At 39.3% G+C, this 14,406-nt stretch overlaps 1 protein-coding gene across 2 annotated transcripts in view; it reads right to left on the bottom strand.

The window, feature by feature from the left end:
• LOC149184582 (phosphatidate cytidylyltransferase 1-like) overlaps nt 1-14,406 on the bottom strand; it is a 177,796-nt gene that overhangs the window by 46,579 nt on the left and 116,811 nt on the right. Inside the window, exon 11 of one of the 2 annotated variants that reach the window (XM_089417620.1) lies at nt 10,704-10,749. The exons of the other annotated variant lie outside the window; for it this stretch is intronic. Coding sequence (XP_089273746.1) covers nt 10,704-10,749 — 46 coding nt within the window. The remainder of the gene's footprint in view (nt 1-10,703; nt 10,750-14,406) is intronic. 2 annotated transcript variants of the gene reach the window in all.

A 14,406-nucleotide genomic window follows, 5' to 3' on the forward strand; every position in this document is an offset into this window, starting at 1 on the left:
TCTATTTTTGGAGTCACTGAAGGGAAGTTGCTTAGTCACATCATTTCAAAGGATGGGATCAAGATTGACCCTGAAAGAGTTGAGGCTATTCAAAAAATTCATTTGCCTCATAATATTAAAACCCTTCAATCCTTCTTAGGAAAGATTAATTTTCTTAGAAGGTTCATTCCAAATTATGCTGAGATTGCCAAATCCATCCAAACCCTCTTAAATAAAGATGTTAAGTTTGTTTGGGGAAATGAGGGTAGAAAAGGTTGTAAGGAAATAAACGATTCTATTGTCAAAGCACCTGTTCTAGTAAGCCCTGATTATTCAAAGGAATTTTTGATTTTCTCTTTTGCATCCGACAATACTATTGTTGGGGTGTTGCTTCAAAAGAATAATGAAGGGCATGAGCAACCTATTGCTTTTATGAGTAGGTCCCTTCAAGGGTCTGAGTTGAAGTATAGCACCATGGATAAACAAGCTTATGCTTTAGTCAAGTCTCTTAAACAATTCATAGTTTATGTGAGGTATTCTAGGATAATTGCATTTGTTCCCCACTTTGTTGTAAAGGATATTTTAGTCCAAGCGAATTGCTTAGGAACTCGAGCTAGGTGGGTCTCGAAGATTCAAGAGTATGATTTGGATTTTAGACCTATCAAGCTTGTGAAAGGCCAGGGATTGGCCAAAATATTGACTGAAAGAAATGAGAAAGCGATAGGAATGATTTGTCAAAATGATTTGGAATTAACTTCATTAGAACTTCAAAGGTTGGGTCAACTTGAATGGTATAAAGACATTATTTATTATTTGCAGAATTTATCATGTCCTAACCATTTAGTTGGCCACAAGAGAAGAGCATTAAGGCTTAGAGCAACTAAGTATTGCATTATGAAGGATGGTCTGGGTTGGAGAAATCTGAAGGGGGTAATACTTAGGTGTGTTGATGAAGTTGAAGCCAAAAAGTTTCTATCCGAGGTTCATTCAGGATTTTGTGGAGGGCATTATGCTGCTAAGACTACTACCCACAAAATCTTGAGGGCTGGTTATTTTTGGCCTTCTATTTTTGTTGATGTGCACAAGTATGTTAGAGGTTGCCAAGCTTGTCAACTATTCACTGGGAAGCATAAGTTAGGCTCCTTGCCTCTTCAGCCTGTGGTCATGGAGTCTCCCTTTCAACATTGGGAGCTAGATTTTATAGGGAAATTTAATGAAAATTCGAGTAATGGCTACTCATGGATTATAACTGCCACTGATTATTTTACTAAATGGGTAGAGGCCATCCCTACAAAACACGCCACTAACAAAGTAGTGATAGATTTTCTTGAAGATAAGATTATCACTCATTTTGGTGTCCCTGCCAAGATTACTACCAACAATGCCAAGGCTTTTAGCTCTGTTGAATTCTCATCGTTTTTCTTTAAGTATGCCATTGTTTTATCCCATTCATCAAACTACTATCCTCAGGGTAATGGCTTAGCAGAGTCTAGTAATAAGAATTTGATGACCATCATCAAGAAGATAGTAGGGGATAACAAATGGGCATGGGATAGTAAAATTAAATATGCTTTGTGGACTGATAGGATTACAAATAAGAGTTCTAGTGGGAAGAGTCCCTTTGAGTTAGTTTATGGCTTGGATGTTACCCTTCCTGTGCATTTGAGGTTACCAGCTTACCAATTGCTACAAAGTTTTACATCTGATAAAGATATTGTGCAATGTAGGATTGACCAAATGGTAGAATTGGATGAAACCAGAAGAAGAGCCTTTGAGCATTGTTGTAAAAATCAATCTAAGGCAAAAAGAAATTTTGACAAATCATCTAGGAATAGAATGTTTTCTAACAATGATATGGTTTTTCTATGGGATCGCAGGAATGAAAAGCCAAGAAATCATGGTAAGTTTGACAGTTTGCGGCTTGGACCATACATTATCAGGGAAGCAGCTGGACAGAGTTCCTACCATTTGAGCACTTTGGATGGAGAACCACTTGAGCAACCTGTCAACGGCCAACTGCTCAAATTGTTCTACAAAGAAAATATTTGATGCCATCGTGCATCTTTTTGTATCATATTTCTAACCTTATCTCGTGTCGTTTTTGTTTAATTAGTTTTATTTCATAAATAAATTGTCATTTATGGTCTTCAAATAAATTTTCATTTCTTCGTTTTTGTACTTTATTTCATTTGATGATATTTTGAATGGATACCGCTGATATATATCTTTTGTCGGTTGATGCAGAATCTAGGTTCTTGCACACTATCACTTTGTATCTAGCATGCATACCCATATGGAGCCAAATGTTGACCACTGAAATGGCAACTGATGATTATATGAAGACTCCATGCCCAAGGATGATCCAAAGAACACTTGTACCATCAGATATCATCAGTCAACAGAGTTTTTTAACTCTACTTCTATCTTCTCATCATCTTTCTTGTACCCAGATTCCACACCCTGCGAGGAATTGTAATAAGTGATACTAGTAATAATGAGTTTTTGAGTCTGTAACAGGCCTAGGATGTTGGGACTCAATCAGCAAATGAGTACACCTTGGAGTGTTTTTTTATCCGGTTAATTATCCCTTATTTTTTAGAGGCAGATAATTTTCTGGGTTTTTCCACTCACTTTTTACCCCAAAGTCAGGGTGACGGTTTGAAGGTTGAGCCCCTAACACATCTTAGTGTCTAAAGTCGATGTATATTACCATACTAGATCAAACAAAAAATTTCATGGAATTTGGCTAGGTCTAAGTAGAATTTTTTAATAATTAAAAATTTCCTGCAAAAAGGGATTTTTTAATTATTTTCTATGTAATGATGTAAATAAGTGGCCTTATTTAATTACTTTCTATGTAATGATGTAAATAAGTGGCCTTACAAAATGTATAGGCCGTGTGACTACTCGAAATTCATCCTCAAAGACCCAGCGTTATCCTAGGACCCACTTTGAGGGTCAAAAAATTACTTATAGTCCCTCAAAAGCCGATTTTCCTAGTGACAGTGGCAAAAAAATGAAAAAAAAAAAAAATCAAAAATTGGAAAATTTTCTAAATTTTTCCAAATTCAAAGAAAGTCAACTAAATGACATGGCAATTCCAAATGAAATTCAAAGATGATGTGGTAATTATGTGGGGCCCACCATATGAAGCCACAACTCAAGTCAAAAGCACAAGCCAAAGTCCAAGTTCCAAGTGGCAAGTCAAATGGAAGTCAAAAGTTCCATGTTGGTTGCATGAAATGTCACGCATGGCTAAAAATCAAATTTGATTTAATTCAAACATATTGTATTTGATATATGTTTCATATGCCAAAGTCTAAAGTTAAAAAGAATTGTGAGTGAGTTATGGACCCCACCTCACCCTCCTACTCTACGCACGACCAGCAAAATTAAATACGCACATGCCATAAAAAGGAATCTACGCATGCCATGTGAAGGCTCCATGCAACAGGTAAAAATCACAGTAAGTATGGTTGATTTGTTTGGGATCTTATTAAGATATTTGGGGAGATATGTCTCCACCAAGATTTACACATATCAAGCAGCCAATATTTATAACAGTCAACGCACAACTACAGGGAGCCTACACGCAGTTACACTCCAAACAGCATTTACGCACAGCGGTTTGTTGGAGCAGCGTTGGCACTTATGATAGGTGTCACATACATGAGTTTCCTTGTGGACAATTTGATGGGAGTTTGCTCCCCTATCACCTGTGATCATCTACACTTGCCAGCAATCAAAGGAATGTTCACCAGCAGTTAGAAGTACGCTGATCCTCACAAGGAATACACACAGCAGATTTGAAGATATTCGATGGACAGTCAAGGAGTCAAGGTTGCCACCTATAGCGAGTCATATTGCCACTTGTGGTTTGATTTTCTACATTGGGATTGTCAATTCATCTCCACTTGTCATTGGAATTTTCCTTGGGATCATCTCCCATTTTCTTATTTATATGAATCTTGAGCTCTCATTTTTCTTTTTTTAAAACGAGCTATCGGGCTTACGAAGACTCTGCTGGATTTGGTATTTATTTTCATATAATAAAAGAGACTTTGGGGTACTATTGTGTTGGTGTTCTCCTTCCATTTCTTGAGGTGATGTTATTTCAATTGTTGTGTTTTACATTCTACATGTATGTTGGATTATGCTAGTTATCATTTTGCCACTTGTTTGGATTAACATATGCAAGCTATCTTGTATGGTTTTTGGGTTAAAGAAATACTCTAGGAAGAGGAGCACTAGAAGATTTTTGGTGAAATCTCTAGCCTTCTCCTCCATTGTATAATCTAATCACTTATGATTGCTGACATCTTTTTCCAAGTGTGTTAAGATATTTAGAGTTGGTTGAAGGATTTACTTAGGCATGGTGTAGCTTTCCAATAAACGAACTAACTCCCAAGATCAAGAATAGGAGGACCCAATCAGTTTGCCTCAAGGATCTTATCAAATGATTTTGAAAGAGGGAGTTTCCTTTCCTCTAGCCTACTAAGATCACATAAATTTAAATTAAATATTTTTCTTGATCAATATCTTGTGCTTTCAAGGATTTTATTTGCTACCTAGAGCAGTGTTTTAAGTTTTAACTAAACAAGTATGGAGTTCTACTTGCATGTCTTGATCTAGTTCTTGTACACTAATTGTAGATTATCATTTTGACTCTTTCATGTCATCTTTGTCTCCATTTCAAGATTGCTTTGCTTTCAATTTTTGAAGCATTTTACCTTCATTTTAAGCAAAATACAATTTCATGTCTTAAAGAGCAAATACTTGGAAGGCATTGGTTGTTTATGTATTTCATGCTTATCTTATGATGGTTATTGCTCATATCAGTTTTTTGCTTAAAAATATTAAAGAGATAATCTATTTAGCTCTAACAATTCTCCTAGAAACTCACATCCTTTTTAACTTGACTTTTCATTAGGGACCACCCCCCTTAGCTAACCTAGGAGATAACTTAAACGGAGAGAGAAGGGATTTAGTGTGACAGCCCCTTCTCTAAGTTCCCTGCTACCAACCACACCTTGTGGGGTTGAAGGCTTTTCTCACTAACTTGTAGGTAGGTGTAGGCAACAGGGTCAACACATAGCTATGTTGCATGCCCCAACCCATAGGAATATCAACAAACTTTGATCATGGATCATGGCCTTCATTGCATTGATGATAGACTGGTTCTTCCTCTTTGTAACCCCATACTATTGTGGGTTGTGGGCCACTGTCTTCTCCCTCTTGATCCCTACCTCCTTGCAGAAATTTGTGAACTCATTAGAGGTGTATTCACCCTTGTTGTCTGACCTCAACACCTTGATCTTCCTTCCTGGCATGTTCTCCACCTTAGCTTTGAAAGCTCTAAAATAAGTGAAGACCTCACCCTTGCTCTTCATGAAGTAGATTCGGGTCTTCCTAGAGAAGTCATCAATGAAGGTCACATAGTAAGATGTGCCCTTTATTGAAGACACTGACATAGGCCCTACTAAATCAGAATGGATTTGATCCAAAATGCCTCTGGATCGAGTCTCGCTGCTAGGGAAAGATGCCTTGACAGTCTTTCCAAGTGCACACCCTTTGCATACCCCCTACTGGTCTAGACTGAAGTCTGGAAGCCCAGTGACCATTCGACTCAGTAATGGTAGAGCTCTGAAATGGAGATGTCCCATCCTATTGTGCCAAAGGTCACACATGCTCTCACTGGTGTGCACAAGTTCTTGAGCAAGCAAACCCTGAAGTCTATACAAGTTCCCTCCTGGACTCCAATCCTCACTGCAGTCTTTGGATTGGCTTCTTCTAGGCAGATGAACATTGCACCCTTTGGAAGTTTACCTCATAACCTTTGTCCTCAATGGCTAAGATGGACAAAAGGTTCTTCTTTAGCCCAGGTACATAGAGTACCTCCTAGCATCAAAGGACATCAAAGGACCCTCCTAACTCAAGTTGGAAATGAATTGTCCCATGTCCCTTCACTCGATACATGGCATTATTGCCAAACTCAATATGGATCCCTAACCCATCCTCTGCAAAACCACTGAATATCTCTCTAGCCTCTGTCATGTGACGGGAGGTGCCACTGTCCCAGTACCAGGCAGTTCTAGCAATGGCATTGGTAGTAAGGCAAGACACGAGTGAAAAGTCACTCTTGTACTTGGAAGCAAGCTCGCACAACTATGTCTTTGTTGTCGCTACAACTGTCTACAATTTCCCCCTACCCTTCTTCCTCTGTGGACACTGAGAAGCAAAGTGGGCATTCTTATGGTAGATATAGCATTTGATCTTTGCTCATATCTCTCGTATGCCCAAACTGTTGTCCCTCTCCCTTATTATCACCTTTCTTGATGGAAACTTTACCTTTGGTCTACATTGTTTTGCTGACCAGGGCCAAGTTTTCATCTGTTGCTCCTCCTCCTTGCTTGTTGGTCCTGAACTCTTTACGAGTCTCCTATTAGATGCAGTCATCCCAAATCTCTCCCGAATGGGAAGATGTTCTCAAGCACAGATGCCCATGATGAATGGTGCTTAAGCCTTAGTGAACCCATTTAGCGCAATATTCACTAGTTATGCATCCAATACAGCTTCTCCAATAGCTGCAAGCCAGTCATGAACCTGTGTGATCCTCAAAAAGTAGTTGGTTACATTGTAGGAGGGGTTCATTTTGAACTTTCTAAGCTTAGTTTTGAGAATCATATTCTGACTCATGTTATCACTTTGAAAAAGCGATACCAAGGCATCAAACATCTCTTTATATCTAGTCCTTTCTGCAACATGCGGAATCAGATGATCCTTAATAGCTTCAAGGATCACCCTCTATGTCGTTATGTCCTTATCCCACGCTACCTGCACAGCAGGGTCTACTACTGCTAGTGTCTACGTGTTCCCTGAGGCTTGCTGGTTCACGATGACTAAAATTCTTGCCTTCCATGGCAAGAAATTCAAAACCCCATAAAGTCGATCCTCAACTTTCACATTCATTACTGACATGGTTGTCCTGAGCTTTATTGCTGAAGTAACCTGAAAATTATAGATCTGCTTTTCTCTCACAGTTGGAGCTCTGATACCATGTTAAAATATTCTAAAACTAGCAATCTAAGCAAACAGATCAGATCTAGTTACTTTATTGGTAATATTAACTTTTCCATGCAGCGGGAAACGAGAAAAACAATCACACACAGTACGCAAATATTTCTTCCCTTCTAGATCAGTTCATCATTCAAAATTATCTTCGGAACTTACAATAGCTCCCTCACAAGGAAAAAATGGCTCTGAGAATTAGTCAAACGAACAAGAAACTTGAAAATTACAGTTTGCACGAAAATCGAACAATCACACACAGTACGCAAATATTTCTTCCCTTCTAGATCAGTTCATCATTCAAAATTATCTTCGGAACTTACAATAGCTCCCTCACAAGGAAAAAATGGCTCTGAGAATTAATCAAACGAACAAGAAACTTGAAAATTACAGTTTGCACGAAAATCGAAGCATCCTGCCCTCAAATCCATATGATGGTATGAAATCCGTATGGACTATTATGGTATAGAATGCTTTGTTGGATTGTCTGGATGCTCATGTCCTTGCTGCTAACTAGCTATATGTCCTGTTGAAGACTGGCTGCCATCTCCTAGCTAGAATACTACTGAAATTCTCACCAATGGCTTAAAATCAGATCTCTAATTTTCTCCTTCACTCACGTGACTTGTGATATGAATGTTCAATGTGTCTTTGTTCTTTGCCCTCTCTTTTATGTTAATTTTTTTTTTCTTATCATGAAACAAATACTTAAGAGATCCATATAGCCCAATTTTCATTAGCAATATCGTAATACATTATTATCAAAACTGTAACTGAAGAAAGGACATAGACAAAAGATGCAGAAGACAAGCCAAGACAAGAGTACACATGGATATGACTCAAGCGAGGTAAAAACCCTTGATCAAATCTTCTTATTATTAATATCGGATGTTCAGCAGAGAGAGAAAGTACAATAACTTAAAGTCAAAATGACTTGACAATAATAAGATCCAACCTTAGACAAGAAGAAGGTTGTCATTCCAGCACTTTGTTATCTGTAGATACCCATGGTCTGGTTAGGGCTTCTTACAATACACAATTGTCTTGCTTAACTGATTCAAAACACCTCCTTTAAGTGTGGTTTATCCAAGCATACTAGGAGCTCCCCTTCGTTGGTTTCTAGGGCTGATCTGAGATAGATTAAGCCCTCAAAACCCTCCTGAAGATAGTGACATATCTGAGCAGTCTTGTGACCTCAGAACAAGCTCATTTAGGCCTGCGTCTTAACTGAACCAAACCTCAGGAGTTGCAGCCTTCCTGCACAAGATGAACCTCATACAAGACAGCCCTAAACTGTCTTCCAAACAATCCTCTAATCCACGGCTACCTTCATGATGGATTTCGGCCAGCAAAGGATGGTGAGAACTGCCCAAAATTTCCTTTATGTCCTGCGGCTTACTTGACAGAAGCATCTCGACCTTGATGTAGAAGAGAGAGACCCAAAAACAACTAGCCCTTTATCCTCCTTCAAAAGCTCGGCTATTTCAGACAAAAATGAAGCCCTTTCGATGTGTGAAATGAGGGAGACAACACTCCAATATATACAATTTGTTGTGGTCAAGAGACGTGACTATTGGGCTTATTGAGCCGACATTTAGGTGAGGCCGACCTTGCTAATTTTACATGGGAGAAACATAAATTCAAAATCATACTTCTCCTTAGCCAAATTTGATGATCTTTATATCGATTTTGTTCCTCTCGAAAAGAGGAATTCAATGGAATGATTATCTCCCTCAACTGAGCTGGCCAAAGTGGAATTTGGCCCTAGTTGCCAAATTTAAAATTTTATAACTTTGACATGAGCTAGAAACCTAATCTTCAAAAGTTGAGATCTAACTGTGAGATAAATGGCTCTCTTTTAATTAAATTATTAAGTGACCCACTTTAGTCACTTTATTAATTAAAAATCACTATAATAAAAGAATGTTCACTTTATTAATTGATTAATAAATTGAACTTTTGAAAAAGTAGGATACTTTTAATGACGATTTCCATTAATAAACACCCTCATGGAAACACATGTCTGAGCTACAAACATTGACAATTAAAGTGTTACTTTTTGCTGGTTTGCACTCATGTACATTAATTTTTTCATTAAAAATTGAAGTTTTAATTTATTTTTTATTTGACCAAGTCGTTTACCAGTTTTATCGCCCCTTCCAATGTAAGTCATAATTTTGGGTAAAACAAAGTCAGTTTGATTTCCATCATCATAATTCATAACATTGACCACTACACATCCGAACCAATACCAACTTATATAGGCAAAGGAAGTCAGGAAACTAACACTTGTCACTTGAGCCATAGAGCCATTTATTGATACCACTGATTGTGATGCCAGCCCCATCGATGATTGCAACCAATGTTGCTAGGGAGTGATCCTAGGAGTCTCGCGCCCACTTCAAAAGTACAATGGGAGAGCTCTCATGACTAAATTCTTAAAACGCAAGCATATGCATAGTGCACTCCCAAAATGCTCTGAATTGGGAGTGGTACCGCTCAAACTAGCAGGGGTCCTAAAAGGGGATCCTTGAAGGGCTACTACTAAGATAAAGGCAACAATGGAGCAATAGCCCACTGTCACCTCGGTTAAGGCTCCCTGCTCTTTACGAACTTTCACTGATGGGAGGAGACTCGTTATGATGAAGATAACGAAATGGATAGACCAATAATAGGGTGAGGTGTGATCCTAGAAGCCTATTCACAAGAGGCTCAGATATGTGGCTTGCTTGCTTTGGCAAGCAAGGTTGAAAGCTCTCAAGGAAGGGCTTAAGGAGAATTTCAAGGCTTAGGTTTAGGGTATATATCTTATATAATGGAGCTTCCTAGTCATTAAATTTTTTGTGAAAGCTTGGATTCCAAGTGATCCTTGAAGAATTACCCTTAATAATATATGGGACCAAGTGGACCCAGGTTAGGTGAAGGGGGTAGGGTTTAGCAACCAATGATATGCTTGACCTATTCCGGAGGGAGAAAGGGACCAAAGAAAGAATTTTTAATGCAAGACAATGTGAGAGTCCCTAATGAGGTTTCTAGCCTAAGGAACCAATGGAAAGATTCAATCTTGAGGCTAGGGCTCGAGATATCCCAAAATCCCACCATCGGAAATTTCTTCAAAATTGGAGGACACCTAGGAGACACATCAGTGCAGTGGGGGCCAAGAGATCAAATTTTTTTTATGGGTGGTTTGCAAGATAAATGATGCCCTAGGAGACCTAATGGGCTAGGCCTAAAAAAGAAGAGGGAGTAGAATGAATAAGGTTTAAGGTGATCACCTTTTGGTGGACCAGTGCCTAATCCTTTGGGGAGATTGGAGTCAGGTAGAATTATGACTATGGACTTTTAGATTTTCTAGGTCAATGAGGCCTCAAAGACAACTTTGCTTAGCACTAGGGCAGCAACAAAAGCAACTTCAAAGACTTTATACTTCGTTTTGCAAGGTAGATGGCTTATCAAGATGAATTTTAGCAATGAAAAATCTGCAGGAACATTCATTCATTATACATGGCCCATATATGAAGCATTCACTATCTAGAAACAAAATTTCTACAACTTCGCATAAATAGATGCAGCAAATAAGCCCTAGTATAGCGAAATCCCAGCGACAATGTATGTGACGAAAATAGAAAGAAAGAATAGCATTAAATTGTACTTACATGTATAAGAATATATCCAACCATCCAAAATTTGCCATTCAAGAAGCTCCAAGACATGACAAAATAAACCAAACATCACAATTCATTCCATGCTCCAAAAATTCGTTCTCCAAGAAAGACAGAGAAAATCTCGAAAAAGATACAAGTTCCAAATCCAAGTGATGATGCTAAAATGAATCATCATCACTTCTATTTATACACCTCTAATGAGTTTGATTTAGCTAATTAGGCCTACATTAGGCTCCAAAATAAAATAATGTGCAAAACAACTAGCTTTTGGTGACACGCCCACCAAACTAGCTCATAAAAAAAAAAAGCCTTTTAAGAGGTCGAATGATCAATAATACATGTCGTTGGGCCTTCTAAGAATCTTGATGAAGTCCATAAGTGCCATAATGATGAATAGGACTCACAAAAGTAGTGGACAAGGGGTCGGCCCCTTGTTCTCCAAATAATAAACCTATGGTGCTCCGAATGGGTGTGGGGGTACACAAGTAACCTCTTGGGTCTCCAAGTAGATAGAAGATGCTTGTAGACCATCTGTAACAGCTTAGATGATAATGTAAGTGATGCCACATCAACATACAAGTTGGTCATCTGCCAAGTGCATGATACAATTGTGGGGTCGGTTGGGCATGATGAACCAGGTGCATTTGCTCGTCCAATAGATGAAACTCGAGCAACCTCTGAACATCTCTAGGGATCCATGGAATGTTGTCTACTGTTGTGGAGGCCCATGGCTCTCTATACACACCCTACATGCGCCAATTTAGCCCTCTGAATGGTTAGGACCCCGTATAGGGAGACCAAACCCAAAATGGAGACCATCTGTGATCCTGCATAATATCCAATGTGTCCCCTTGCCTTCCAGTACAACAATTCATTTAAAGAAATCGAGTTAAAGAGCATGCAATCCATGGACAACAAGTAGGCACTTCATAATGTCATGCCCTTCCACAGTGGGCTTTGGCATGTGCTAATGTCTCCAAGCTCCAAGGGGGATTAACCAAGTGCCCTATTAGGTGGTTTCTACTTTTAAAGGAGATGATATGCCCAAGGTACATCCTTCAAATGTTGATGGCATGTGATAATATGATGGTACAGAGTAGGGGATGGAGGGGTCAATCCTGGGTCACATGCCACGGTACAAGGGTAGCTAATAAAGGGGAAGCCCACACTTGGGTATATAATGTATAAGAGGGAGCAATCGTGGTACATGAGTCACCCTGGCCTTGATTTTTTCACCCTTCTTCATTTTCCTTTTCGCTTTTATGATTTTTCTTTGGTTAACTACTAAGGGCTAAAGGAGTAAGAGCATGATATGTAAGGTATAGCAATGGATACACCCTTTGAGGTGGGGCGGTTCATTGCCCACCAGGGGTTGGGACGATCATGGGTTCCTAAATGATAAATGAGGCTCATCTAGGGCCTATAGGAACCAGGGTGATGGCCATGAGAATGGGGTCGAGCTCATGCATTGGCTTTTGCCCACATGCTAAATGTGTTTGTTCCAATCATCTTTTGCATTTTGTGGTACACTTTCCTGTTGAATCTGGCCAATTATGCTTTTACTTTTCCTTGTAGCAACATCAACCTTCGGGGCATTGTTCTAGGCCTGACCCAAGGTGTGGGCAAGGGAAAGAGAAGGCTAACCCTATGTAGACCCAGTGGAGAAATGTGGACCCAGGTGGGAAGAATGATGAATAGGGTTATAATGAGCAGAAGGGGAGTGATATATGTGGATGAGGAGCAGGACCACACAACTAAAATCAAGGTTTCCCATGAAGTACCATTACTAAAGCCCAAAGGTCAGAAAAAGAGATCCCACGGGACGAGGGTCCAAGGTTAACGTCCAAAAGAGGTCTAGGGGACAAGAGCACAGACCTAGCCCACTCTTTCCGCCAAATCCCCCCATTAATCCAGGCCCAAAAGTTTCCATGATAGGTAAACTACAATACTCAATTACCAAATGACAAGGCATACCTTTAGGTTTGGGAGGCCCACCTTCAAACATACGATCATGACAGATGGGTGAGGGACCACCTGGCTAGATCAGGTGGTGAAGAAGTGGCACAACGGGCTAGTTGGTGGCTATAAGGGGTTGTTGGCTGTCGACTGAGGACCATCTTCTAGAAGAAGAATAAAAATTCTAGGGATATCACCCACAAAATGGTGGGTAACAGGGAGCATCCCTAAGAGCTCACTCCCAACCTACAATTTTGTGATCTCAATTATTTGTGATGTTGTTTCCTTTTTTTTTCCTCCATCTGTCCTTTCATGACTCTTTTACTTTTCCACCAGATAAACTCTACAACAATTCATCTAGCATGTTGCTTGTAAGCTGCCAACCAATGTTTTAAAACTCTGACTCCGACTCCGACTCGGCCGAGGGTCGACTCCGACTCCGACTCCGACTCGGTATCGACTCGGCCGGCTCGATTTCAATGACTCGGTCATTGTAAAAAATACATTAAATATTTATTTTTTATAAAAACACATAATTTTAAAGATTTTCATTCATGTTTCCAAACACACAGTATTAGAATATAGATAGAAGACAACATATGATCAAAGTAGGCTCATTAATATATCCATTATATCAAAATAGCACCCAATGCATTGTCCAATACATACACGATGATGATATAGAGATCAAAACAAAAACACATAACCAAGGAGGCTATAAATGGCCTCTACAACAAAAGTCTGTGACCAGTACTACTGGCTACTGCTAGAGTTGCCAACATCATCTGGCTCAGTGTTTACTTGGAAGTTGGGAGCAAGAGCAAAAGTGGGGAGCGAGAGCGAAAACGGAACGGGAGCGACATTTTCAGAAGCTCCTAGTTTGGGAGCGAATCCCAGAGGAGTTCGACAACCAATGTCACTAACATCAAGGTACATAGAGGGATTGGTGCTCTTGATTAAATACGAATTCCATACCCTAATACATGACAAAATTCAATGCAAACATTGCAATCCTCCAATCCTGAAATCCTGAAAAACTGATAAGTCTGCTGGATTTTGAATGAAATCTAAAATTCTACTTTCTCCATATGAAATCCAATGAGGCCGAAACCACTCTCAAACATCCTAAGTCATTTCATGGTAATGTTAAAAATTTAAGTAAAAGGATGAAAATGAAGATTAAGGAGAATGTCACTTTTACTTTAAGAATTTAACATTACCATGAAATTTGAATAACAAATCAATAGTAAAGAGCATTTGAGTGTGTTAAATAGGGTTTGGGAGGGGGAAATGGACCCCAAATAACATTTAACTAATTCATAAAACACATTGGAGTTCAAACCAATCATCAAACGCTTCAAAATTTCATTAAAAAAATGTCAAATCGTTGTTTTGATGGGGTTACAGGCCACTGGTTATGACTCGGCCGAGTCAATACAGAAACGGCCGAGTTGGCCGACTCGGCCTACTGAACCGTTTCCTCCACCGAGCCACATTTCTGGGCAATGAAACGGATCAACTCGGCCGTTTCCATTTTGAATCGACCGAATTTTAAAACTATGTTGCCAACTTACTTCAACATCTTCCACCCTACACCCTTGGAGCCATCTATCAACATTCAACTTGAACTCTTGTAAGTTGATTTTGTACATGCATTAAATTTATCATCATCTAACCGTTCTTGTCCTTGATATGTAGATCATAGATGCTTTCTCGTTTTGCAGATGCCAACCACACC

The sequence above is a fragment of the Pinus tabuliformis genome, chromosome 3_2 (assembly GCF_031772625.1).
Source record: "Pinus tabuliformis cultivar Carrire ecotype Pingquan chromosome 3_2, CPIR1, whole genome shotgun sequence".
NCBI classification, from domain to species: Eukaryota; Viridiplantae; Streptophyta; class Pinopsida; order Pinales; family Pinaceae; genus Pinus; species Pinus tabuliformis.